The following is a 27,719-nucleotide window of genomic DNA, read 5'->3' as shown; positions in this document are numbered from 1 at the left end:
CTACATTGTTCAAACAAGAAAGTACTATATACTAACTTTGATTACAAATTAATAATACCGCTAATTCCTAGGTAGCTAATTAATACTGCTAATTCACACGGTTTCAACAGATAATTTGTACTTATGTACGATTCCACTATGTATATTTCCTCCTCCAATCGGAGCTCTGGTCTTAGCTCAGTGGAGGACAGAATGTGCAGTACTGTTATTGATGAAGCACTTTTCAGTGTTCATGGAAGAAGCTGATGTATTCTGTGTTCAAGTTTACCCCACCAGTAGTCAATACATATATAAATCTTTGCTCTTGTCGGCTAAACTGTTCATATACTTAGAACACACATATATATGGGCAACTTTTCTTACACTTTTCACTGTATCAGTTTTCTCTTTGCATCAAAGATCTTCTTTGCGAATGACATTCATCTTTTTAGGATACGAGGAATGATATTCTCAGCCCCAAAACAAGGAGGCGAAATGGGATTTTGATTTTTCTTTTCTATAGCAATGCCACCTTCAAGATAGTGGGGTCAGTAGGGAGGGATACTGTTGAACTTTTACTGAATCTTGTGAAATTTCTTTGTTACAGATATGCATGGCGTAAACACTTGGGAATATGAAATGATTAGTTGGAGGTGAATTTTTTGGCTTGTATAAACTAGTACGACGGCATTATCGATTTTTTTTTGCATGCCCGTTTTCAGCAAACATTTGGATTTGTTGACAAATATTTTCATAGGGCACTTGCAACATTAGCTAACTATGTGATTCTCTGCGCTTTGCTGCGGAAATTACTAAGTGACTATTTTTTTAATAATCGAGATAAAAGTAAAAATTATATTAGCTTTTAACAACAAATAAAACTGGTTTGTCAAACTATGTTCAGAGAGAAATAAATTTAGTAGACTCTGTATGAGATTGTAGATCAAATATGATATCCCGCACTTTGATTATATGGATGAATATATGTTAATTATTATAAAAATGATGGATATGTTAAAAGTATTGTGAAAAATAATGTGAAGGAAGATGATTGGATGTTGATTTGTAGAATTCAATGAATTACATATGATGTTGCATGCTTACATAAGTTTTGTATGTAACTATTGCTAGTGGACGATGAAGTGGTGGGTTTGCATGTTGAGCTTTAGGATTAGCGGGTTATAACTTTATAGTAAGATAGGATATGCAATTCTCTCAACAATGCGAATTAGATCAGAAATTTTACGATCAGGTACCAAATCTTTTAGTGTAAATTTTGATACCTCCTGATATGTGAGGTAGTGAGAGTTATGAAATTTTACACTAGAAAATATATTAAAATATATTAACTTTTAGTACTAGCTTCTCGAGGACTATAAAATTACTTTAGTCAGATATTTTAGTAATTTAAAAGAGAGAGAATGAAGAGGGAGAACAGAACTGACTTATGATGAAACATGGTTAGCTTTTTGGAATTAATTACTCGCCAAATAACCTGTTGCTAACAAACTGTTGGCTAGCTTTTGGAATTAATTCCATTGATCAGCATTCCATAACTTCAGGAAAAGGTGAATGCTTCTGGTCAGTAACCTAATTAAGATCGATCTAACAAGCAGAGTTAATGTTGCGGCAACAAACTGACATATCCCTTTCTTCAAGTTACCTCTCTCTAAGAATAGGCATATTATGGTTTAATTAGCTAGACAAGAAATTAGTTAAGGTTCTTAATGAAGATTCCGTCACTTTTGCTAGCTTTGAAAACCTGCAGAGTGAATTGTGCAAAACATCTTGGCATGTTGGTGTTAGTGGTACAACAGATGCTGATACAAAGAAATTAATGCTGCAATTGTTAGAAGCTCTTTTTTTTCTCTCTTTTGAACACCAAAGCACTTTGTTCATGGTGAAAGGGACTACCCTTCTCTTTCATATGTTCCCTTCTTCCTCTGTTCTTTTCATGAGATTTATTTGATGACTTCCCTCTGCTCTGTTATTTTCATGTTCTTTGATAAATGTGCTGATTGTATTATCAGTGTTATTGCACTCAATTCATTCTTGAACAGTGTGTGAATTAACTCTTTGTTCGATTTGAGCTTAGTCACTTGATTGCACACGAACTACTCTGCAATTCTTTTCTGACGATAGAAGTCGATTGATGGATCACCCAACATGTTACTAATTAAGTTGCATCATTGTCCATGGTTGTACATCCTTCTACAAATAAAACTACACAAATCAAGAAAATTTTCAATAACATTTCAACTATTGTAACAAGTAAAAGAAACCTATATGAGAGCTCCAGCTCTCCAAATGGCAACAGACACACTGAGTGGTCATACGTGTCATATTGCCCCTCAGTTATGCATTCATATGACCACATATTCAGAGTAGTGGAGAGAGGGACAGATCTAGAGGTAGAAAAAGAAAATTCATATAAATGATATATCAGAGTGAAAAAGAAATATCAAGCACAAGAAAAAAAAGCAAAGGTTAGATATGCATCTCCCCCTACTGTACACCACCAAAAGTGGAGGGTCTCCAACTATATAAACACTGAGCCATGGCCAAGGCCAAACCACACATGCAGTTGTAGTAGCACTTAAGCCTTCCTCTCTAGCTAGCATCTCTTGTGTCAGGAAGTTGGAAGGGATTTCTGGCTAGTTTCTAGCTGGTGTCTCCTCTCCTCTTCCTAACCTTCTCACTGATTAACACCTTAGAGTTAGTTAATAACCTTCATCACCAGTAGCAATGGCAGGAGGTTTCTTGTCCATGGCTAACCCGGCGGTCACCCTCTCCGGTGTTGCAGGTAAAGCATGCAACCAATGCATAATGCTCAAACTTAATTTCATCATCATCATCATCATCATCATCTTCACAGCCATGATCATCCATGGACAAATGCAACTGAAGATCATTTTAGTTTTCATATGCTAATGATCAAATTCAGGTTAATTGCTGTTTAATTTCTCCATACACTAGTTGTTGTCTGCACCATTGCATTGTGCACAGCACACACACGCTTTTGATGCTTCTAGGAATGCATATCTGTTCAGCAGTTCACACAGTGCAGCAGGGCAATGTTGTTAAAAAATCTTCTCCTTTTTTTTATGTCCTTGTGTTCTTGAGCTTTCTGTCTCCATTGATCTGCTTTTTTCTTGTTTACAAGTGATGGGCACAAGTCACTTCCCTAGCTTCAGCTCATGCATGGAGCAGGAATCTCACTTCAAAAGACCTAGCACTTTTTCTCTCTTCACCTTTTTGCCTCAACACATGCCCAGTTTCTGGCCACACAAACATAAACACATATACTATCTAGCTGCATAATTGCATCAAATTAAGCAGGGTTTGTTTCAGCTAGGAATTCCACACATAGGTCATTAATTAGTATTGCCAACTTTCTCAACATGCATGCACTCTAGTACTCTACCTAAGCTAGCTCCCAGATTAGCTTCTGCTAATTTAATTCCGATTTCTTGAAATGGAGATCGGTTGAGCAGTGAGGGAGGCGTGCATCTGCTCCTCTTCGTCGCTGTCACTAAACAAAAGCAGAGCTAGCTAGGTGGTAACAAACTGATTTGATTTTTGTCAGTAAACAAAAATGACCAATTAATGACCCATCAACCAGTTTCAATTCTCGATCCTAACCTAGCTAACATCTCTGAAACTCTGAAAGAACATTACTATCTTACTGACAGTGTATATATATGCAAACTAAAATTTTATTTTATTTTATCCTAACCTAGCTAACATATCTGCATCCGTGTGAACCAGCTGAAACTCTGAAAGAATGTTACTCCACTGATCATATATTAATTAACGATGTCGTTTTCTGTCTTGTTTCTTTTGCAGGAAACATCATCTCCTTCCTGGTGTTCCTTGCACCAGTGTGAGTACTCCATTCCTACTGTCACCATCAAAATCTCGAGAGAAACATCTGAATATCTCTGACGACGAACTGGAATTTATATCTCTGAAAAATTGCAGGGCGACGTTCTTGCAGGTGTACAAGAAGAAGTCGACGGGAGGGTACAGCTCGGTGCCGTACGTGGTGGCGCTCTTCAGCTCGGTGCTGTGGATCTTCTACGCGCTGGTGAAGACCAACTCGAGGCCGCTGCTGACCATCAACGCCTTCGGCTGCGGCGTCGAGGCCGCCTACATCGTCCTCTACCTCGTCTACGCGCCGCGCCGCGCCAGGCTCCGCACCCTCGCCTTCTTCCTCCTCCTCGACGTCGCCGCCTTCGCCCTCATCGTCGTCACCACCCTCTACCTCGTCCCCAAGCCCCACCAGGTCAAGTTCCTCGGCAGCGTCTGCCTCGCCTTCTCCATGGCCGTCTTCGTCGCCCCTCTCTCCATCATCGTAAGCTTAAGCTCTCTACCCCCCCTCTACATTTCACTGACATCAATTGCATTATGTAGCTGAGCATTTCTGTTGATGATGATGATGCTTGCAGTTCAAGGTGATCAAGACCAAGAGCGTCGAGTTCATGCCGATCGGGCTCTCCGTCTGCCTCACGCTCAGCGCCGTCGCGTGGTTCTGCTACGGCCTCTTCACCAAGGACCCCTACGTCATGGTGAGCTCAGCTGCCGCCATTGATAGAGCTGCTCGACGACGCCATTGTTGTGAATTGTTTTGAGCTGACTTGCATTTCTTGGTGCGATGCAGTACCCGAACGTGGGCGGCTTCTTCTTCAGCTGCGTGCAGATGGGGCTCTACTTCTGGTACCGGAAGCCGAGGAACACGGCCGTGCTGCCGACGACGTCCGACTCCATGTCCCCGATCTCCGCCGCCGCCGCCGCCACGCAGAGGGTGATCGAGCTCCCCGCCGGCACGCACGCCTTCACCATCCTGTCCGTGAGCCCCATCCCGATCCTCGGCGTGCACAAGGTCGAGGTGGTGGCCGCCGAGCAGGCGGCCGACGGCGTCGCCGCCGCCGCCGCCGCCGACAAGGAGCTGCTGCAGAACAAGCCGGAGGTGATCGAGATCACCGCCGCCGTGTGACGACGACTGATCTCGACGACGACAGATTCTCGCTACTGATGAAGAAGACGACGACGATGGCCGGATCGATGACGGACAGAATTTAGCAGTGTGGATTACTACCGAACTTTAATTAGTTGGTTAATTATTGGATTACAATGTGGTAAGAGTGTGTCATTAGCAGCTAGTTAACTTACTTAAATTAATTATCTTGTTCAGTCAGTCAGTCAGTCAGTCAGTCAGTCAGCTTTGAGTGAGTGAGTGAGTGATCTCGACGTAGTTTGCTGGTTGGTGTAATAAGAAAAAGGCGATCTACTAGTAGTCTACTAGCTAGTACGCATGCATGTGTGTGTGCTCTACTTACCGTGTTGCAATCTCATCTCTTTGTACTTACAACTCAGAAATCAATGGAAGATTGTGACAGGTATTATTAGTAGTTACTATACTCTGATACTTGTTCTTTAATCATTAATTAATTAAACTGTTCTTTTGATAATTAGTGACTAGTAACTACTATACTACTCATCAGAATCCATGTTGATGTTCAGTCTAGGATTATATATTAATTTATATATAGCTCTATCAGCTACTTAAGCCCTAAATTTATGTAAAATTTCTAGGAAAAATCGTGGGTGACAGAGGACTAATCATGGTTCAATCTTTTGTTTTCGGTATTTGTATCGGAGAGTGCTGATATGGCGAAATTTTCGAAATTATATAAATTAGTAAAATTTGAACAAATATTACCAAAATTCAAGAAAAATTAAAAAAATAAAAAATTCGGCCGAAATAATATCGTATTGGGAGGTTCCGAAATGACTGGAATTTTGGAAATTTCAGTCCGAAATTTTGATTAATACAAATGTGTTTGAACAGGGCAGACAATGGGCCATAGGACATGATGCATGTTGGAATCAAAATGACGTAGGCAGAGTTGGAGTAGCAATTAGCAGGTAGTGTGACATTGTGTGTTCTGTCTTTTGCAGGCGATAGAAGGGGGCAGAGATGCTGCTGCCGCAGAAACGATCATCGATGATCTCGATCGGTGATGAACTGATGATGGTGATAGGTTTGGGTTAGTGAATTGGCAGATGGATGGATCGAAGGAGGAGAATGACCTTTCGTCCGTTGATTGGGCGGCGGGCCAGAGCATTTGCATGGGAACTTAATTGGAGTGGATGGTGAGCCGGGGAGACGACATCTCTATCGATCTCCATCTCGAAGCGATGCGATGCGATGCGATGGATGCCACTGTAGTGTAGCAGAGTAGTGTGTGAATGTGTGCGGCTACTGCTACTGCCGGCCGCCGCCAACCGCCGCGCCGTCATCGGGGAAGACACGAGAGAGATCAGCTGTGCGTATGCTTGGGCCGGAATTGAATGTGCGCTAGTTGGGCCGTGCATAAGCATTCAATTCCGTTGCCACCTGCAAGAAACAGATGCCATGCAATTCCATCCCCTCATCAACTAGTAGTCTCCTCGTAATAAGAAACTTGCAGGTCTTATGATTTTTTTATAAAAACTAATAAGATATATTAATGTGCAATATATCACTGGATGAATATACAAGTTGCCGACGGCCAGGTTCGGTATGGGGTTTTTTTGTTCATGCCTCGACCCAACATATCACCATTATGATTTCCTTTCTTCCAAAAAATACATTCTGAGAAATTAGGGACCTACACGATACATCCGTACAAGTTTAACGGCCGTCCGTGCACTTCACTCTCTATTTAATCTAAATCTAGTCTATCAGCATAATCTTATTCACATATAGCCAATTCACGCGTGCATTGGCTGATAGCCTGATACTCCCTCCTTCCCTAAATATTTGACGCCGTTGACTTTTTTAAACATGTTTGACCATTCGTCTTATTCAAAAACTTTTGTGAAATATGTAAAATTATATGTATATATAAAAGTATATTTAACAATGAATCAAATGGTAGGAAAATAATTAATAATTGCTTAAATTTTTTAAATAAGACGAATGGTCAAACATGTTTAAAAAAGTCAACGGCGTCAAACATTTAGGGATGGAGGGAATACAATGCAACATCACCATGTTTGTTGATCGGCTATCATCTTCTAACTTTTACTATTGTCTATCTTGTTGGTTACATGTGGGAGCGAGGTGACGCGCAAGGAGGCGGCGACGTGGGCGGGGTCGACGATTTTCGGCTCCGTCCGTAGGAAGCGGATGAAGATGATAGGTGGGGCCTCTGGTCCCACCTGTCAGCGAGGGGGGAGAGAGTGAGGGAGGTGTTGTGAACTTCTGAGAGGGGAGGGAGCGAGCAGACTGTAACGCCCCGATTTTCGTTCGGGTTTAAAAATCATTTAATAATGCATTTCAAGAAATTATATTAAAAGTTAAAGCAATTTATTCGAGTGAATTAATGGGAGAATTAAAATTTTCCCTTAAAAATCATTGGCCGGGAATATTTTGCAATATTCTTTGTGCCCTAAAATACTCTCTGAAATTTCCCGTGAATTTTCGGAGCTCAAGAAATAATTTTAATAGCACAAATTTCATTTAATCAATTTAAATAAAAAGAAAAGAAAATAATCTTCCCATCCCCTCCCTTTTGGGCTTGGCCCAAGCCTTCCCCTCCTCTCCCGTGGGCCGCGCGCCTCCTCCCTCTCTCGGCCGGCCCGCGCCTTGCGAAAGTCTACTTTACGTCCCCCGATTTCCCTCCTCTCTCTCCATCCGGCCGACAGGTGGGACCGTGAGCCCCACCTGTCAGCTCCTCCTCCTACCTCTCGCCGGCCAACCCCAACCGCCATTGCCGCCCACGTCGCCGCAAAATCCGGCGCCCTCCCGCACCCGAGCTCGCATCCAACGACGTGGGCACGATCCCCTCCACGTCCTCCACCATTTCCCCCGCTCGTCCCACAAAACCGGCGCCGGCCGAGCCGCCACCACCCCACGTCGGCGCCCCACTTCCCCGCCGGTTGTCGCCCCTCTCGGCCCCGTTTCCGCCGCTCTGACCCTATAAAAACGAACCCCGGAGCATCCTCTCTCTTTTCCCCTCCTCACCCGAGCCAGCCGCGCTCTCTCTCTCCCTCCCCACGCCGCTCCCGCGCACCGCCGCTTTCCGGCAAGCTCCGGCCGCCCGCCACCGCTGCTCCACCCACCGCCGCGCCAATCCGCCACCACCGTCGGCTTCGCGGCGCCGTGCCGCAGCCCGGCCTCTACTCCATTTCCCCTCTCTGCCTCCGGAACACCGCCGCCTCGTGCACCACCGCCTACCGCCTCCGGCCGCCTCTAGCCGCCATCCTCAACCACCTCAAGCCGCGCCACTGCCTCTGTTAGATCCACCACCGCGAGGGCAAGCCCGGCCGCCCATCCCTTTTTCCCCTCCACCACCAGAACCACCTCCCCGCCATGCCACCCTACCGGCCGCCTTTTTCCGCCTCCGGTCGCCGTTCGCCTTCACCCCGGCTGCTGCCGCGACGCATCGCCCGTATCGCCGGCTTCGCCGCGTCCCGCTCTTCCCCACCCGCCGCCCGGTCGCCGCCTTCCGCTGCCGGGAGCCCCTCCTCATTGTCGACCTGTGGAGCGCCGCCGCCTCCCTCCGCCGGCTGCTCTCGCCGTCGCCGTGCCCCTCGGTGAGCTCCGCCACCTCCCTCTCCCTCACTGCCTCCGTTTCCTCTCGCCGCTTCCCGCGCTGCGCGCCGTTGCTCCCTGTGCCGCCCGCCGCCCGCCGTCGCCAGTGACTGCGCGCCGCCGCCCTCTGTGGTCGGTCGGGCCAGCCCCGACTGTGCCCGTGCCCGGCCATCGCTCTCCTCAGCCGCCCGATCGGCTTGGCCGATCTGGGCCGTCCAACCCGTGGACCGGCGGTGGACCGTCCTTGTGGTCCCGGTCCACGGTGGACCGCCACCTCGTCTCGCTGACGTGTGGGGCCTGCCTGTCGGCGCCGACCTCACTTGATGACGTCAGCGGCGGCCTTTTTCCTTTGAAAAATTAAATAATAATTGCGCAATAATTCGGTAATAATTATAGAAATTCATTTAATGGCTCAAAACTTCTAAAATTCATATCTAATTCATTCGAACTCCAAATTGGGCCATTCAAATTGCAAAATTCATCTAAAATTGAGCTCTACATGTTTGTTTACTTTTTATGTACTGTTTCATTGGATTTTATTAGGGTTTTTCCTCGTTTTGCGTGCCAGCGTGTAGTTTCCGTCGTTTCGGAAGATCGCGGTCGCGAGGAAAAGAGTTCAGAAGGTTGTTGTGAAGAAGCAAGGCAAGTCACACATTTCCCTTGAGCATGTTGTTCCCAATTTATAAATTTTTTTACCATTTGCAAATAAATATGCATGATTTGCTAATTACATGGGATCAGGGTTTACCTATCTACTCGCTTGTGCCATGTTTACTTGATATCTGTCATTTATCAACCGTGGGTAATAAATCGCCTAGATTGTGTTACTTTGATGACCTAGCTAGAACTATATGCTTAGCCATTGTCACGCCCAGAAATTTAGCCCAAATTTCCAGACTATTTTGTGTATTAAATCCCTGTCCAGGACCAGCCAGGGTACACAAAACGACAAGTAATATACAGTTACAAACGTAAATAAAGCGTAAAATACTTACAAAAGAGGCACCTAGTCCTCGCACCGAAACGAAAGCAGCAGCAGCGGAAAAAGGCGATCCTAGCGGGGCTTCAGCTCCACTCCACAGGCAAAACTCAACTGGGGTCTGAGCCTTGGTCCTCTAACTCCATCTTCAGCTCAGAAGCACTACACTTCTGAAAAGGGGGAATAATAGCAAGACTGAGTACAACCACCGTACTCAGCAAGCCACACCAACGATGCAGATGTGCAAGGGGATACAAGGATGGTTTGTGGCTATTTGCATAAAGGCAGTTGTAAAATATTTTATTGAGCAAAACAGTAAAACTTTTGAGTAATTAAAGTAGCATTAAATCTCCACTGATCAACGCTACACCACGTTGAACAGGCCCAACCAACCCACCTGAACTACAGTGTATTGGGTCGATTTATTAAGATGGGACTAATCACGGTGAATCTGGTCGACCGCCCATAACCGCGGGCACGGCTATTCGAATAGTTTTACTCTGATCAGAGGTGTACAACTGTACCCACAAGACACAGCCCCACGACACGTTTCCGTGCGCCGACATGCCACCACGACATACCGGAAAGAGGCCGTGACAGGACCCTTCGCATAACCCCCTCTAACCAAGCACACCACACCTCAGGTTTCACCCCCACTCCTCGCAAGGCAGCGGGCAGTCCCCTCTCGTGCCTAGGTGAATCCGGAAGCCGCATAGGCCGTCGCAGGGCCCATCCAAACTCCATCACGCCCACCCTTGCCTGGATGCGTCGGCTAGAGGAAAGCTACACTACAAGCCCAGCCGTTGCCCACGCTGGCTTGTGGTAAGTACGATAAGTTCTTCCAGGGCATCCCGCGAACCGGTCCTTAATTGCCATGGGTGTGACTAGCAAAACCATGCACCCACAGCCCACCATTCAGTCGCATTTTAGTTGGATAATTACGACCATGAAGCATGGCCAGATGTCTCGAGCACGCAGCTCATTCTGATACTAAAAGGTCTAAAACTGTAATTATCCCATCGACTGAGCTAGTGGTAATTAAGCATGGCTAAGCATATAGTTCTAGCTAGGTCATCAAAGTAACACAAGCTAGGCGATTTATTACCCATGGTTGACAAAGGAAAGATATCAAGTAAACATGGCACAAGCGAGCAGATAGGTAATACCCGAATCCCATGTAATTAGCAAAACATGCATATTTATTTGCAAATAGTAAAACATTTGTAAATTGGGATCAACATGCTCAAGGGGAATGTGTGACTTGCCTTGCTTCTACACTTTGATCTTCCGAACTCTTTTCCTCGCGACCGCGGACTTCCGAAACGACGGATTCTACACGCTAGCACGCAAAACAAGGAAAAACTATAATAAAAACCAAGGAAACAGTACTTAAAAAGTAAACAAACATGTAGAGCTCAATTTTAGATGAATTTTGCAAGTTGAATGGCTCAATTCGGAGTTTGAATGAATTAGATATGAATTTTAGAAGGTTTTGAGCCATTAAATTAATATCTACAATTATTACCGAATTATTGCGCAATTATTAAATATTTTCACAAAGGAAAAGGACTGCCGCTGACGTCAGCAAGAGAGGGGGCCGGCGCCGACAGGCGGGTCCCAGGCGTCAGCGACTCAAGGGGGCTTGGTCCACCATGGACCGGGATCACAAGGGCGGTCCACCGCCCGTCCACGGGATGGACGGCCCAGATCGGCCCAAGCCGATCGGGCGGCTGAGGAGAACGGTGGCCGGGCACGGGCATGGCTGGACCGACCATAGAGGGCGGCGGCGCGCAGTCACCGGCGACGGCGGGCGGCACAGGGAGCGACGGCGCGCAGCGCGGGAAGCGGCGAGAGGAAACGGAGGCAGTGAGGGAGAGGGAGGTGGCGGAGCTCACCGAGGGGCACGGCGACGGCGAGGAGCAGCCGGCGGAGGGAGGCGGCGGCGCTCCACAGGTCGACAATGAGGAGGGGCTCCCGGCGGCGGAAGGCGGCGACCGGGCGGCGGATGGGGAAGAGCGGGACGCGGCGAAGCCGGCGATGCGGCCGATGCGTCGCAGCGGCAGCCGGGGTGAAGGCGAACGGCGACCGGAGGCGGAAAAAGGCGGCCGGTAGGGTGGTATGGCGGGGAGGTGGTTCTGGTGGTGGAGGGGAAAAAGGGATGGGCGGCCGAGCTTGCCCTTGCGGTAGTGAAGCTAATGGCGGCCGCGGGGTGGCTGAGAGCAGTGAGGTGCTGCCGGAGGCGACGACCGGAGGCGGAGGATGGTAACGGCTCGGGTGGGTGGTGGAGGTGATGACTCGGCCACGGATTGGTGGAACGAGGCAGTGGTCGGTGCTCGGCTTGGAGCGGCGAAGCCGACAGTGGCAGTGGCGCGGCTTGGCGGTGGCTAGCGTGGCGAGGAGAGGCGGCCGGAGTTCGGCGGCAAGCGGCGGAGAAAGGTTACACGGTGGGGAGGTGGTTCCGATGGCGGTTGAAGGAAACCGAGTGGAGGCCAGCGTGTGGCGCGGGATGGTGAAGCTGAGGGCACACGCGGTGAGGCGCGGCGACGGCGGGGGCAGCGGCGGCGCGCGGCTGGAGATCGCCGGCGAGCGGCGGCGATGGGGATCAGCGTGGGGAGCTCGGTAGAAGGCGTGGGGGACTCGGGAAAACGGGGAAAAAGGAATAGGAGGCCACGGGGATTGATTTTATAGCTCAAGGGGGCGAGGAGAGGGCCGGGGAGCGGCGGATTTCGAGGGGGAGTGGGGCGGCGTCGTGGGGGTGGTGGCGGCGGTTTTTCGCGCGACGGAGTGGGGGAGGGGAGCAGGGTCATGGGCGGCGAGGTCCCACGGTCGGGCGGGAGCGGTGCAGGGTGGAGGAGGTGGGCGGGGAAAGCGGCGACGTTGGACGGCTCGGGCGGCCATGGCGGCTGCAGCCGGCCAGCCAGAGGTAGGAGGAGGAGCTGACGGGTGGGATCGCCGGTCCCACCTGTCGGCGAAGGGAGAGGAGGGACGCAAAACAGACTTTTGCGAGCGGGCCAAGGGAGAAAGGAGCCGGCCCGAGAGAGGGAGGAGGCGCGCGGGCCGCGGGAGAGGAAGGAGGGGGAGGAATTTGGGCCGAAAGGGGCCCAAAGAGAGGAAGGAGGATTTTATTTGTTTTCTTTTTATTTTAATTGGTGCAATGATCTTTGTGCTATTAAAACTATTTCTCGAGCTCCGAAAATTCACGGAAAATTTCGGAGAGTACATTAGGGCACAAAGAATATTACAAAATATTCCCGACCAATAATTTTTAAAGGAAATTTTTAATTCCCTCAATAAGTCACTTGATTAAGTTGATTTAACTTTTATTTAATTTCTAGAAAATACATTATTAAATGATTTTTAATCCCGAACGAAAATTGGGGCGTTACAGCCATGCTTAATTACCACTAGCTCAGTCGATGGGATAATTGCAGTATTAGACATTCTAGTATCTTGTTGAGCTGCGTGCTCGAGACATCTGGCCATGTTTCATGGTCGTAATTATCCAACTAAAATGCGACTGAATGGTGGGCTGTGGGTGCATGGTTTTGTGAGTCGCACCCATGGCAATTAAGGACCGGTTCACGGGAAACCCTGGAAGACTTAGAGCGCTTGCCACAAGCGGGAGTGGGTAACTGCTTGATCTGAAGTATAGCTCGACCCTTTCCTAGGCACCGGTGGCGAGGGTGGGCGTGATGGAGTTGGGTCGGCCGGGGTGTCCGGTTGTCCAGTTGCCAGATTCACCGCGGCGCAAGAGGGGACCGCCCACTGCCTTTTGAGGAGTGGGGGTGAAACCTTAGCGTGGTGTGGATGGTTAGGGGAGGGTTATGCGAAGGGTCTCGTCACAATCACTCGACATGGTGACGTGTGCATCATGGGCACATGATGACTCGGTGACATGTCGGTGGGTTGTGTCTTGTGGGTACAGTTGTGCACCTCTGGCCAGAGTAAAACTATTCGAATAGCCGTGCCCGCGGTTATGGGCGATCGACCAGATTCACCGTGATTAGTCTCACACTTAATAAATCGACCCAATGCACTGTAGTTCAGGTGGGTTGGTTGGGCCTGTTCAACGTGGTGTAGCGTTGATCAGTGGAGATTTAATATTACCTTAATTATTCAACAGTTTTACTGTTTGCTAAATAAAATATTTTACAACCGCCTTTATGCAAATAGCCACAAGCCATTCTTGAATCCCCTTGCACGTCTGCATCGTTGGTGTGGCCTGCTGAGTACGGTGGTTGTACTCAGCCTTGCTATTATTCCCCTTTTTCAGAAGTGTAGTGCTTCTGAGCTGAAGATGAAGTTGGAAGACCAAGGCTCAGACCCCAGTTGAGTTTTGCCTGTGGAGTGGAGCTGAAGCCCCGCTAGGATCTCATTTTCCGCTGCTGCTGCTCTTGTTTCAGTGTGAGGACTAAGTGCTTCTTCTGTAAGTATTTTACGCTTTATTTACGTTTGGAACTGTATATTACTTGTCGTTTTGTGTGCCCTGGCTGGTCCTGGACAGGGATTTAATACACAGAATAGTCTGGAAATTTGGGCTAAATTTCTGGGCGTGACATAGGCCGACTGGCGGGCTAGGCCGGAAGGGAAGGCAGGCCTGAGAGAGAAAGAGGAGGTGGAGGAGTGAACTTCGGCCCGCGGGAAGAGAAAGAGGAGAAAACGGGTTGAGCGGGGAGGAAGGACGGACTTGTAGGGGAGGATGGGCCGAAGACGGCCCAAGGACAGGGAAGGGAGATTCTAATTTGTTTTTCTATTTGTTTAATTGATTAAACAAGTCACATCTAAATGTACTCTAGCTTATTATAATCCATTCAGTTTATACTTTATAGAAATCCAACTCAAAAATTTAGATTACAATAACGTGAAGCTGAAACAAATCGGATGTTAGTAACATTACGCGGATCTCCCCAAATAAACGAACGATATTATAGTACGTAACAGTAATCTGTAGGAGTATTATTGCCCTTTTTTTAAAGTAAATTTCACAAAACTACATGTTTTATGGTTCAAGTTACAGAAAACAACACATATTTTGACACTTGGCATTTAAGTACATATATTTTAGTAGTTTAGTTTCACAAAATCACACTATCGATGAATGGATTCACCCATGAGATAACGTGGTTGTTCCATTAAGGATGAGGACGTGGCATTCTATTAATTTTGTGCGATGGCTGGTAATAGGATGCCATATCCTCATCCTAGATGAAACAGTGAAATAGTCACGTCATCTCGCGGGTGAATCTATTTATTGATAGTGTGGTTTTGTGAAACGACACTACCAAAATATAAGTACTTAAGTGTAAGTGTCAAAGTGTGTGTGGTTTTCTGCAACTTGGACTACTTGTGAAATTTACTCCTTTTTTTTTTCGCGGAAAGGAAGAAAGAAACGCTCACCCAAACCCTAGGAAGGAGAAGGGGGAGAGAGAGGGAGGGACCGCGCGGCGGCGCCGCCCCGGTGGAATCCCTGCCCTGATGTCGGCGACAGCGAAGGGCGGCAGCGATAGCTCCGCCGGAAGCTCCGGATCCACCCCCTCGTCGCCGGCGACAGGCAGGGGCGGCAGCGATAGCTCCGATGCCAACCAGCCCTCGCCGGTGAAGGAGCGGGGTGTTGTGCTGTCGGAGCTGCTCGGGCACATCCATGGGTACTACAAGGCTGCGCTCGGCCGGCTCCCGGTGGAGGAGACGCCGGCGCTCATCCCGCCCCTCCTTGACGCCGGCGTCTGCTTCGGCCTCATGGATCCCATCTCCAACATCATCGTCAACACCGTCTCCGAACCCCTCCTGCCCGACTGCACGGCGTCGGAGGAGGAAGAGGAGGATGGGAAGTCGAGGAAGAGGAAGAGGGGGAGAGACGAGGCAATTTTGTCCGAGATCGCCGCGGATGCCAGCTGCATCCGCTGCTTTCCTCCGAGGATGGGGCGGTGCGAGACCTCGCCGGAGCGGAGGAGGAACGTCCCCGTCGCGCAGCGCTCGCTCGAGGGCCTCGTCACCTTCCTCATCTGCTACTTCCGCCACCTCCCCGTCTCGGAGGCCTTGCACTACCTCCTGCTCACCAAGGCCGACCTGCTCGCCGCCGTCCACCTCATCGAGTACACTCGGGGAATTGGAGGCAGGCTGTTCCCGATCTCCTCCCCAACCACAGAGGTTGCCCTCCGCTGCGCTGCCATCTCCGCCTCGCACCCAGACCCGCCAGCATTTGCAGCCAGATCACTCTCGCTAGCTTCGCGTCTTGGAGATCAGCCTCCTCGCAGATTCTCACCGATGGATGCTACCTGTCTCTTGATGCCATCCACCGCCTCCACGAATTTCTCCAGGAACCTCTCAAGGAGCCACCCGACTTCCCGAAACCTGTCCGGCAGGCGGCTCTTCGCTTGAATCACTACATCAAAGGAATCAGCAGCTTGAACAAGTTCCCCCATGAATTCACAGATACTCTGAGAACTCTTCTCCTGGAGAAAATCCATGTGTTGTACCTCAAAGCGATCGCGCGGCTTCCCAGGGATGATTTGCGCAGACGCTATCACCATAGCCTCCTCAAGGCAGGCCATTGCTTTGGTCCTGCTAATGACCGTGTCTCCAACATCATCCTCAACACCATCTGGTACGACACCACATTCCCTCCACATGAGGAGCTTAAGCTGGACATGATCTGCACCAACAGTCTCGTGCGCATTGAGTGCCGCTCCCTCAACGGCCTTCTTGCTTTCCTCCACAACCTCTTCCCTGCATTATCTGAACACGATGCCATGATGTACCTTTTCCACTCCAATGCTAACCTTGAACAAGTCACTTTTAGAGCAATGTGCGATCATGATATATCCTGCTCTCATGAGGATGCTTACAAGGCAGCAGCAGACGCGGCATGGCATCCTCATCCTGATGCTCAAGCTGAATTCGCTGTGTCAACCCATCCAATGCTGTTGCCCATTGACAAGCCATCGCTAGCGGTTAGCCGCACACTCACTTCCAATGAGGTGGAGCTCATTTCAAGATATTTTTCACAGAAATCATACCCTGCCAAATCTGTGCCATCAGTTCCTGAATTGGTTCCCAGAGCTGACGAGTTGGTCAAACGCAGCCAGCAAAATTTCATGGCTAATCAATATTTCATCTGCAGAAAGGTGAAAGCTGCATTGAAGAGATATGCAAAAGAAAAGGTGGGTAGCTCATGTACTCGTCTTCCAATTCTTTTGTTTTTATTATAGCAAATATTAATACTAAGTCTCGTAAATATCTTTACTGAGCTGTCTGTCTTGTTTTAGGGAACCGAGTATGAACTTCATGTCATCTGCGGTACAAATTTTGATGTACCTGAGAATGGCAGATATGGTTACTTTCGGAATCGCAAAGGATTTCCATATGCTCATGTGAATTTTCTGGCAAGACCAAAGGGTTCACAGCGTGATAACACTGCTCCTAGTCTTTTCTTCCTGGAGTGCAGCAATGGTGAAGAAGATATTGGTACACTATTTTCATGCTGCGCTGAACTAGAGTCGCCTACAGATTCTGGTATGATTTTGCACTTGCACTACAGTTAAATATGAGTCGTATTTCCTCGAGTTGTAAGATACCATTGACATTGTTACTTTGATGTGCCACGATCTGCATTGTCCACATACTTGGACATTAGCTTCACTTTGTTAATTTGAGTATTTCCCCTGGTTCCCATTCTTTTTAGCTCACCTAGAACCCACAAATAAAAATGGGAAGGAACCTTCCATTCCTGATGAACCCTCCTAGTTGTTGGTTTGCAGCTCCAGCACTAGGTACTACTAATCCTTGGACAGCTTCTGTGTAGCCAACATTATTCATGCATCTGAAGTTACTAGCTACTACTAATCCTTGGACAGCTTCTGTGTAGCCAAAATTATTCATGCATCTGAAGTTTAATTTGTGTAATGATTAAAAAGTTAATTTTGATATTTTTCTTTCTGGCTTGCTGCTGAGCGTTCTTTATTCTTTCGAGAACAGGTAGGTGCTTTCATTGTGAGTGCAAAGGAACTAAGATTGTGCATCCAGCTATTGGAACATACCGAGGGCGTGAAACAGACTTCGAGGAAATGTCTTGTGGGAAACAGGAAATTGACAGTAAAGGACTTATTATCTCTGAGAAGATGGCTATTGAGTTTGTGGGTTTATGTGAGGATGACAGTATCTATTTTGATCCTTCTAAGGACTATGACTTCGCTCTTGGCTTGAACAACTTAGTTAGGGAGGATGATGAAGCTCTTGAAGAGCTTCACAGAGACATTGCCGAGTGCGAGAGAATGAAAGTCTGTGACATGTCCTGTGAGCCAGATCTGTTGGCGGAAATCACAGAGGATGTTTTGCAAGATTGTCAAGGGCATCTTGTTCCCCAGTGCTAAATTGCAATCTTATTTGGTAGGCTATGTTAATCAGTTATATGATGGTGAAATTTATTTGTCTATGCTGTTATGTTATATATTCATGTGCACACTTAAAAGACCAGATCCATTTTAATGTGCAATGCTAATCGCTTTGCAGCTAGTCTGCAAACTTATGTAATGCCTATATGAGTGTCTTTTATTTATGTTTTATGTAATTGATACTCCCTCTGGTTTTCTTCGTAACCAATGCCATACATAAAAGGAAGCAGGCATTACTTCCTTGGCTGCTCAATGCCAATGTGCTACCTATGCAATCTCTTCTGCGGAGTATGCAGCGGAGCCTGAAGGAAGTGCCCAGCAATGCCTTTGCTGGAGCATGTGGTAGATTGCAGAAGTGGTCAGCATAATCCAAGAAGTTGTTTCAGTTCATTCCTGAGCCAAGCCGAAGTCTGCGGACCCAAGAAGAATATGCACATGCAGCACATCGCATCAATCTCTGAGCCAAGCCAGAGGACCTGGAGCTGGAGGAAGGTGACTCGACGACGAAGGGAAGATTAATGGGTGCAACGGCTAAGGGGCAGGTTGACGTGCTTCACTCTGTCAGAAGGTATGGAACCAAAATCTTCTTCTGCAGCTCATAGTTTAGTGATAAGAGGTGGATTGGTATTTGTTCATCGTTGGTCCTGTTGTTACGTGTTGATTTAATTTGTGTAATTGTGGATCTGGTTAGCAGTCTTCTAACAAAATCGATTGATTGGGTGGTCTGACATGTTATTGTAATATTTTTTTTTAAAAAAATAATAATGTAAAAATGGATATCCCCTTAGTTTCTGAGGTGATACCCTCTAATCACTCTCTTCCCTGGATTAACCAAACAGAACCTAACGATGAAAAGAGTTTCCCCATTCAAATATGTCAAAACTCAGTCAAAAGACACCTTTTGTTCCCCGCAAAAAAAAAAAAAGACACCTTTTGTTGCCGAGATGGAAAACGTGTCGACCATCCACCCACCCATGGAACTGAGGAATGTATCCTTGTTCAGGCTATCATCATGTAGAGAAACAACACTAACCACAGGAAAGTATTACAGTTGGAGACTACACACTCTAAATGAAGCCTGGTATGTCCAGTGATTCTGGGAGCTCCAGTATATGTTTAACGAACCAGCACAGCAAACAAACTATTACTAGATCTGTTGTACGTCCCGAGATTTGAAATCTCAATGCGCCATCCGCAGAGACGAATCACAGGTAATCATAGGGACAATGCATGCCCAAGAAGAAGAGTAGGCAAAAAAGATAATGAGAAGTGCTAGCTACATACACCAATTAACGAGTTCATGGCTGTCATAGCAGGTTAACCATACATCCATCGTGATTTGGTTGCTGGAACATCGAACACCAGAACTGCCCCCTACTTCCCTTTGTGGCTGGGTGAGTAATTACATCCTGGAACAGGCCTTACTTCTACTGCTTCAAAACCTCTGCAGAAAGAATACTCTTTACAAACAATAGAAACTAACAATGAAATGTTGTTTATGTAAATTTGCTGCACATAAACAAACAAAAGTTGATTGCATGAATGCATTTCTCTGAGAACATGGGCGGTACCTATGATTGGGAAGAGATTGGGATTTCAACCAGTTTAATGTATTACAAAAGAGCACGAGCACCCTTCAAATAAAGTAGTAACAAAGAATGCACAAGAGGCGTGCAAAATAAGACTGAAATGAACAAATTGTAAATTAACTATTGAACTACATTAAGATTATGGCCTTATATTGGTTGATTATAAAAATTAGTAGACCCAGCCTGGACTTTTTGATTAAATTAGTTGTTAACTTGTTCTATCAATGATCAACCAAGTTTGAAATTAAGAATAGGATTATCCATTACACAGATATACAAATAGTGCATTACATCTATCTGTGCCCCATAATATGCTATCACTAATAGCTACAAGCATGTGTGCCCTATAAGTAATGTACTGCAATTTATACCTATTTAACATTTCATTGACAAGCTCTCCAAATAATAGTTGCTAGCAAGCAAACGAGAACTGATAATTAAAGAAACACAAAATTGTACAAAAAAAATCATTCTTCCAAAGGTGGCAAGCAATTTCAAATCAGAATGGGATTCCAGATTACACACTACCTCGTCCCTCCCGGAGAAACTTGACAGGTTTCCTTAGTATCCCTTCAGCAATGACATTTCCTATCCACCCTTTATTCCATCATCTCTGTTTAAGCTTCTGAGTTTGCAGAAATCCTCCCCATATGTATTGACAAACTTATAATGCATTTTTCTACCTTTGCGCATGGCACCTCCAACAAGTGTAATACAATGAAGCCCCGCAGATTTACCATCCACAATTCTCGATACTTTTGGTGGTTTATAAATCTGATTATATTGCAAGTCATCAAATCCTTTTCCTGTTCTTATGATGGCCAATAGTGGGTGTCCTTCCGCAATCTCTTTGCATATCACTGGGAAATCCAGTGGAACATGAGTAATCCCTGATATCCTGGCTTTGTGTGAACCATCCTATAAAACAAAAGGAGTTATTATAAGAAAATTCATAAAAAGAAAAAATTAAGAACTTAAGCGTTGGAAAACATACCACTGTCTCAACTCCATCTTTCTCTAAGATCGAAATAATTTTCCACAAATCTTTTATGCCAAGATCATCATGTGTATTCATATCCAAACTCCTTGGCAATTGCTTCTTTAGCTTCAATTTTTGCAAGAAAGTTTCTCATGCATATTTCAGATTTTGCATCACGAATTGCTTCTCCTAAAAGTACGCTTGTGACCTTACTTGTTATATCAGCATTCACTGCAGAGGCATATGCCATGCAGTGTGCTGAAAATACAAAAACTATTAATGAGACGACAGAAGAAAACAGACATAGCCATTTCAATATTAGACAAAGAAAGTGGGTAAGAAATATGCGTACGTCTGGAATCTTGGTCTTTCACTTTATTGAGAAGACAAACACCGTTCGCTTCTCAACAAGTGAGAACTTAAATTCATAGTCATCCTACAGATTAAAACATAATGGTCAATCTTACAATAAGCATCTATTACCTCCATTCCAAAATATAAGGATTTCTAGCATTCAAAGCCAATCAGAAGCTTGCAAAGGGAATCTAACCATTTCAAAATTCAAAAATTGACAACTGAAGTGACTAAAAAGAATATTTTGACCTAACCTTAGTATTTTTTAAGCAACCTAGAAATCTTTATATTTTGGAACAGAGGGAATAGTCTTCTAGGCATGCAGAATTCAAACTTTAAAGAGTAAATCCATACCGGGATCATTTCCTTGCATTCTCTACTTCCACACTTAAATCGAGGGAGATCAAAAAACAGATGCTGGATAGGTTTATTTACATATCCACAGGGACATGCCCAGGGCTTGGCATCATTCTTGCTTCTCCGTCGTCTGACAATTCGGCGCCACAGCCCGGGAATAATCTGTACCCTGGGAGCAGACAAAGCATATTTCATGGGATCATTATCAGGGTCTAGATCTCCCTGCAGAGGCACTCCCTTTTCTTCCATCTTCCGCTTCCCCTTCCCAGAAGACATTTCTTAACTCAGACTGTTCCTGTTCCCAAAAGCCTCTTAAAGTATCCCTACTGTCCAAAATCACATAAAAAGTTAGTTCAATTTCACATAAAAAGCTAGACGGGGAAAGAACTTAAGAAAAGCAGGTCACAGCTGGAGCAGTGAGCAATCAGTTTTTATGAGCAATTTATTCAGTATAAAGACAAATAGAACTCCCAACAGTTACAGTCAAAAGAAACGCAGGGGAAAACACAACCAGTAAGTAAGTCAACATATTTTGTCTATTCTCTATTTGCAGGCCCGGTGACAAGCCAAGGCCCATTCCCAGCGTTATATTTTCTGAGAATGGACATCATCATTTTCCAGCCCTAACTAACTTGTCGTGTCCATTACAGCCCACCCACTTCAAGGAACAGCATCCTATATGCCTAATCCTTTCATAGGGCATTTGAATTAAAGCATCAAAGCCTAGAGGGTGTTTGCAGGTGTGTCATAGCATTTGAAGGGCAAACCACTTGTCTAGCAACCAATCATAATTTCATCTAAAAAAAGCAACCAATCTGCATTTTGCCTTTAGAAACAACCAATCAGCACAACACTTTTACTAGCAAACAGTACAGCTGCAACCTGATTGAGAGAACCTGTCATACAAAAATCAGTCTACTTTACATTTGTAGAAGTTAATCAATACAGACTAGCAAAATATAGTCTCCAGTGATTCATTACCATATCCAGGAACATGAAACATAATTTTTCTCAATAAGAGTGGCTTCTCTAAATCAACGAGAACAAGAAGAATAACACAGTACTGAACTCATGCAAAACCATTAGAACGTTGCAGAAGTGAGCACTCGGTTTTTTGCGTGCAATTAATTCCGTATAAAAACAAATAGAACACCCAACACTTACAGACAAAAGAAGAGCAAGAGAAAACACAACTAATAAGTCGACATAGTTTGTCTATTCTCCATTTGAAGGCCTGGTGACAGGCCAAGGCCCATTCCCAGCCTTATATGTTCTGAAAATGGAGATCATCATTTCCAGCCCTAACTAACTTGTATCCATTGCAGCCCAAACAACTTAAGCAACAGCATCCTAATCCTTTCCTAGGTCATTTAGATTAGAGCACCAAAGCACTCTAGGGCGTTTGCAGGTGGGCCATAGCATTTGAAGGGCAAACTGCTTGTCTAGCAACCAATCAGAATTTCATCTAAGAAAAGCAACCAATCTGCGTATCGCCTTTAAAAACAACCAATCAGCACAACATTTTTACTAGCAAGCAATACAGCTGCCACCTGATTGAGAAAACTTGACATACAAAAACTATGCACCATGATTATCCTTCACATTTGTGGAAGTTAATCAATATATACTAGCAAAATACGGGCTCTAGTGATTCATTACCATCGGGGAACTATGAAATATAATTCTTCTCAACAGGAGTGGCTCCTCTAAATCGTCCACGAGAACAAGAGTACCACAGTACTGAACTCATCCAAAACCGCTGGTTCCGTTCATTCTAGGATAAATCGAAGCTCCTAAATGAGAAGATAGGTGACAGTTGTTGTACAGAGAACAAACGTTCAACTATTTTACTCCACCTAAGTAGGGAGAACACGAACTAGGTTTAGTTCACCCAAGTACGGAGAACACGCACGAGCGAATGGATTAAATCCATGAGCTCGCAGGGGGAGGGGGAGAGGGAGAGGTGAGCGGCTTATTACCTTCAGCCAGTGGCGTCAACGGCAGTCGGCGGGGCGAGACCGACAATGGATTCCGGGGCGTCCAGGCCGGGCGTGAGGCGACTGGCGGAGAAGACGGGATGGTGACTGCGGGAGCGGGATAACCTGGGGCGACCGGCGGCGGCGGAGATCCGGGTGTCGGCGGCGAGAGGCGATCTCCGGCACGGCGGCGCCCGACGAACCCTAGCCGCCCTAGTCGCCGCCCGTGGGGAGGAATTACTCGCGTCGGAACGAAATGGTCTACGGCCGGGAGAAGGATTGGGGTGATTGGGGTGGCAGGAATTTTTACACTTTACCCCTTTTACTAAACTTATTCTATATCTTAGACCTTGACAAAACTATGGGCCGTTTTGGTTTGATGCCAAAAACATACCCTACCAATTTATTGGCAAATTGAATAGTTTGTGTGTTAGTTTGGATTGAGACTAAATATTTGGTACTGCCCCTAAAATATTTGGTCATATTCTAGAAGTTTCTTCACTATGCTATAAGAATTTGGCTTTAAATTGGTAGCAATCCAAATGTTAGCTAAATAATTTTACCCTACCAATATTTTGGTAGTGCCAAAATTTTCCTAGACTTTGGCACTACCAATGAATTGGTAGGGTAAAGAACCAAACAAGCCCTATAACCACAAGCATATGCCTATGGGCCAATTACCTACATGCCCCTGTAATTTCACCCAATCCCTTCTACGCCCCATAAATTTGTTTGATCTCTTATATACCCCCTGAGTTTTTATTTGCATCCCTTAAATACCCATTCCGTTAGTTGACCATTAGTTTGACCGTTAGTTATTGAAGAAATTACTTTATTGTCCTTGGTATATTGTTAAAAGCTAGAAATGTTTTATGTGTACATTATTTGAGTTGTGAAAACCAATAAGGAATAAGTTACTAAATATTTGTTATGAATTTTTAAAAACAAAACATTATTTCATGAAAATAAAAAAGATTTATTGTAAAAAAAGTTCTGCATAAAATTTGAAAATTACTTTTCAACAAATATTTAGTGAAAAAAGATTCGTTGTAAAAAAACAAAGGGGATGTAATTAGTTTATCACAAATTAGAAAACAAATTTAAAATTTTTAAATAAATTTCAGATCAAATTTGATGAATTTCGTATATCTTCCCAAAAATTTAAACCTAAATAACATTTAGTTTTTGCTCTTAATTTTCTGGTGAAACTAATGTATGGATTTAATCATTTTTTTTAAAAAATAAAAAATAATAAGTTTTATTTTTTAAGTTGGGCATCAAATGATTATATTGCTTGTATTTTGTATAAGTTAATTTTTTCATATGAAAATTTATTGGGTAGGTACCACATATGTATAGGATGGGTAATATAGTCATTTTAAAATATTTAACGGTCAACTAATGGTTAACTAACGGAGATGGGTATAGAGAAGATCAAAATGAAAACTCAGGGGTATATAAGGGATGAGGTCAAATTCAGGGGTATTAAAGGGATTGAGTAAATTTTTAAGGGTATATAGGAATTTTCTCTATGCCTATCTATCTATTTATCTATCTTTCATTCATCACTCAATGCAATGGTTCAAATTGTCCATATTAAATCCAATGCTTGAGATTCATCCCACCTCCAACCTCTTCCTACCCCGCAGGTTCCCCTTCCCCTCCCGAGTCCGACTCCATAATCGCCGCCACCAATCTCCAACCCGCCCATGCCCGCGATTCGCCGACCATCGTGCCACCGCGCCCCCCACCCGCAGCGCCACATCCTCTCTTCCCTCGCTAACGGCTCTTCCACCGCGCCGTCGCCGGCTTCAAGTCATTATCGTCGAGTGAACCCGGCTGGATTGCCTCCACTCCCGCACCCCGCTCAATTGCCGGCCACCGGTTGATCTGCCGTCGATGCTAAACCTGCACTTGAATCTGCTGGTCCTCGCGCCGACCTCCGCCGTCCGCCTTTCACCACTTGGACGGCCGGCAAGGAGCGGTTCAATCAACGCCGCGTCTTCTTTGCCAACCACCTCGCCTCATCTCGCCATGCGTACGTCGCTCCGTCCTTGCAGCACAGAGTGGCGGTTACGCCCCTGGTGGCCCTACTTCCGCCACCAGCTCTTGATCGTAATGTTAATTCAACCCTAAATTGATGCAAAACTGTACGTGCTATTATTCATGTTTCAGATAATTACTTACCTCGACCTACTTCAAGCAATCTCAACACCACAATTCTCTGCAGGGGCAGGTAAATGTGAAACAAAATTCGCCAGGTTTTCAGAGGTGTACTTAATTACACAGTGATAATACAACTGATAGTGCTAATACAACTGGTTAATTTTCTTTTGTACGGCTAACATAAATTCTAGAGAAACCGTGTAAATCGAGCAGCTAACACATCTTGGCGTGTCTCTCATTTGATAATCTGGTTCAATCTTAGGGATTGAACTTAGCCGCTTCTTAGAGGAAAGAAGCAAATTTCAGAAATCACAAAAACTGAGGATGAGGTTGGTTGCTTTATAGAGTGCTCTTTTATATATTAGCTGAAACAGGGACATACTTAATTAGGAAATGTGAGCAGAACACTTTGGTCGAACTGACATTTGGTTGCAGCTTGTTGAGTGTATAAAAACAAGCTCTACATAATCAGAAGATGTGATAACTGATTTATCCGCATGAATATGAATCAGATGCTGCCATGTCTCCAACATGAAACCAGATATTTTCCTTTGTACCTTGATTTCTAAAAGAACGAACATTTTTGTGATCATAGCAACTGTTTAATAACTTATTGTGTTGATTGGAATGCTTCAATACCACATTCTTTCCTTAGGGTCAATAACATGTTCTTTCAAACGGAAGTTTCTAACAGGTTTCGTTTTATCACTTACAATGAGAAGATATTGCGAGAACATTAAGCTTGAGCAAATGATTTGTTGACCTTCCCTATCCAAAAGAAGATTTGTTGATCTTCCAAATACAAAAACACTTACAAAATTAAGAGTGTTTCTGCCATAACTTCGTCCGTCGTTGCCTTCTGTGTGTCGCTGAGTCATGTAGGTAGTATTGCACTGCTTAATGATTTTCATGAATATAATCAGTGTATTTGTCAACCCAGAGAAAACCCAGCGTATTATGGTGAGATCATGAGTTTAACTGTAGAATGATCTTAGCTTGGAACTTGTAAGAAAATCATTCACTGTGGTCTGCATATCTAAAATCAGGGGCAGCTATGCTCAATTACAGAACTTTGTGGTTGATATATTTGGGCACTAAGAAACTCGTGTTTATGTAGTCCATTTCATCCTCCTAAGAGGGACATTTGTTTTGCAGTGCTACTTCATCTGTCTTTGCAGCTCCTTAACTTAGGGATTTCAATGTATTTCCATCTACTGCTTATATATACCAACTGTTGTAGATGTATGAGGTCTCAATGCTGGGCTCCGTGCGTACCTGAGCCGGCACAACCACTTGCTTGGTTGTTTCTCTCTATGCCCCATGGTAGATGGGGTATCATCAATCAATAACCAGCCTAACCGTACCCTTTTTCTCATGTTTTTTATTTTTTAGCTATCCCGTAAATTTACACGTCGCCCATTTGCTGTAGTTGGCTCCTCGCGCGCGCACGAGTGACCGCTTGTAGGCGGTAACCGGCCAAACGCAATTTTAGGCGCTATGGGTCTGCACCGTGGGTTGGAGCCGGTTTCATTAAAAGGCTATTTTGCAAAAAAAAAAAAAACTCCTCGTATTTGCACAAAATATCGCATATGTCCTCAGACTGGACAACACCCTGTTGTGTTTGTTCTGAAAAAGCCCTCCTATTTCACAGAAATACAATGCGAAGAAAAGAAAATTCCGCTTCTAGAGGTAGCGCTATAAAGATAAAAAATAAAGGGGTTTTTCCGAAAAACAGCACGTGCAGAGCTAGCTCTAAGATTATTTTCTCTCATTTATACATTTAATGTATTTGTCTTGGAGCACGTGCAAAGCTAGCTCTTGCATGAGAGCCAACACCTTTTTTTCTCTCTCCTCCACATAAGCATATCTCACTATTATCCTTGCTCTAATCGGGTTCCACTATCTATTGGGTCGTCCGAGGTTGACACACAGCGACCCAAGCCAGCCGCCCGGCACGCAACATCATCCCATTCATGCTCATAATAGAACAGCGTGTAACTGTGCCTCAGTCTTCGCCTCACCATCATAGGTCTAGACAGGACCTTTAGGTGGGCACTCCACGTACTTGTGCACCGTATTTGTAACCTTTCAGAAGTCCCTCCTCGCAGCCGATCCAAGTTGCTAATATGTTCCAGATACTTGTGTATCTGCCTTTCGTGTGGAGATGGAAGTAAGTTTCGAAGGTATATTTGCAGAGAGGGCAATAGTAGTTTATGTGTCCTCCGTCCAAATTCTATATTACTCCCTCCATCCCCAAATGTTTAACGCCGTTGACTTTTTTAAACATATTTGACCGTTCGTCTTATTCAAAAAATTTAAGTAATTATTAATTCTTTTTCTATCATTTGATTCACTGTTAAATATACTTT

At 45.2% G+C, this 27,719-nt stretch overlaps 2 protein-coding genes and 3 long non-coding RNA genes across 6 annotated transcripts; 2 read left to right on the top strand and 3 right to left on the bottom strand.

Moving 5' to 3' along the window:
* Window positions 1–2,552: 2,552 nt before the first annotated feature.
* On the top strand, window positions 2,553–5,450 carry LOC4346153 (bidirectional sugar transporter SWEET11-like). Its single transcript, NM_001403670.1, has 5 exons — window positions 2,553–2,782; window positions 3,826–3,862; window positions 3,961–4,333; window positions 4,428–4,547; window positions 4,640–5,450. Exons 1-5 carry the CDS (start codon window positions 2,725–2,727, stop codon window positions 4,973–4,975), a joined length of 924 nt encoding a protein of 307 aa, NP_001390599.1. The 5' UTR covers window positions 2,553–2,724; the 3' UTR covers window positions 4,976–5,450.
* A 9,460-nt stretch (window positions 5,451–14,910) lies between these two features.
* On the top strand, window positions 14,911–18,074 carry LOC4346152 (uncharacterized). 2 transcript variants are annotated; one of them, XM_015794868.3, is made up of 3 exons: window positions 14,911–16,699; window positions 16,805–17,051; window positions 17,514–18,074. In XM_015794868.3, exons 1-3 carry the CDS (start codon window positions 16,187–16,189, stop codon window positions 17,906–17,908), a joined length of 1,155 nt encoding a protein of 384 aa, XP_015650354.1. In that variant the 5' UTR covers window positions 14,911–16,186; the 3' UTR covers window positions 17,909–18,074. Both variants share the same exon structure in this region, with proteins under 2 accessions (XP_015650354.1, XP_066159558.1).
* An 870-nt stretch (window positions 18,075–18,944) lies between these two features.
* Window positions 18,945–20,108, bottom strand: LOC136351394 (uncharacterized). The gene is made up of 2 exons (XR_010734462.1): window positions 20,047–20,108; window positions 18,945–19,373 (listed from the first exon to the last, which is right to left on the bottom strand). It is a non-coding gene; the product is annotated as an uncharacterized lncRNA (long non-coding RNA).
* A 450-nt stretch (window positions 20,109–20,558) lies between these two features.
* Window positions 20,559–21,352, bottom strand: LOC9267641 (uncharacterized). Its single transcript, XR_001548341.3, has 3 exons — window positions 21,206–21,352; window positions 20,850–20,933; window positions 20,559–20,755 (listed from the first exon to the last, which is right to left on the bottom strand). It is a non-coding gene; the product is annotated as an uncharacterized lncRNA (long non-coding RNA).
* A 104-nt stretch (window positions 21,353–21,456) lies between these two features.
* On the bottom strand, window positions 21,457–23,429 carry LOC136351393 (uncharacterized). Its single transcript, XR_010734461.1, has 2 exons — window positions 23,188–23,429; window positions 21,457–21,534 (listed from the first exon to the last, which is right to left on the bottom strand). It is a non-coding gene; the product is annotated as an uncharacterized lncRNA (long non-coding RNA).
* Window positions 23,430–27,719: the final 4,290 nt, after the last annotated feature.

The sequence above is a fragment of the Oryza sativa genome, chromosome 8, assembly GCF_034140825.1.
Source record: "Oryza sativa Japonica Group chromosome 8, ASM3414082v1".
In the NCBI taxonomy this organism is placed as follows: Eukaryota; Viridiplantae; Streptophyta; class Magnoliopsida; order Poales; family Poaceae; genus Oryza; species Oryza sativa.
This window is presented reverse-complemented; position numbering and strand designations above follow the sequence as displayed.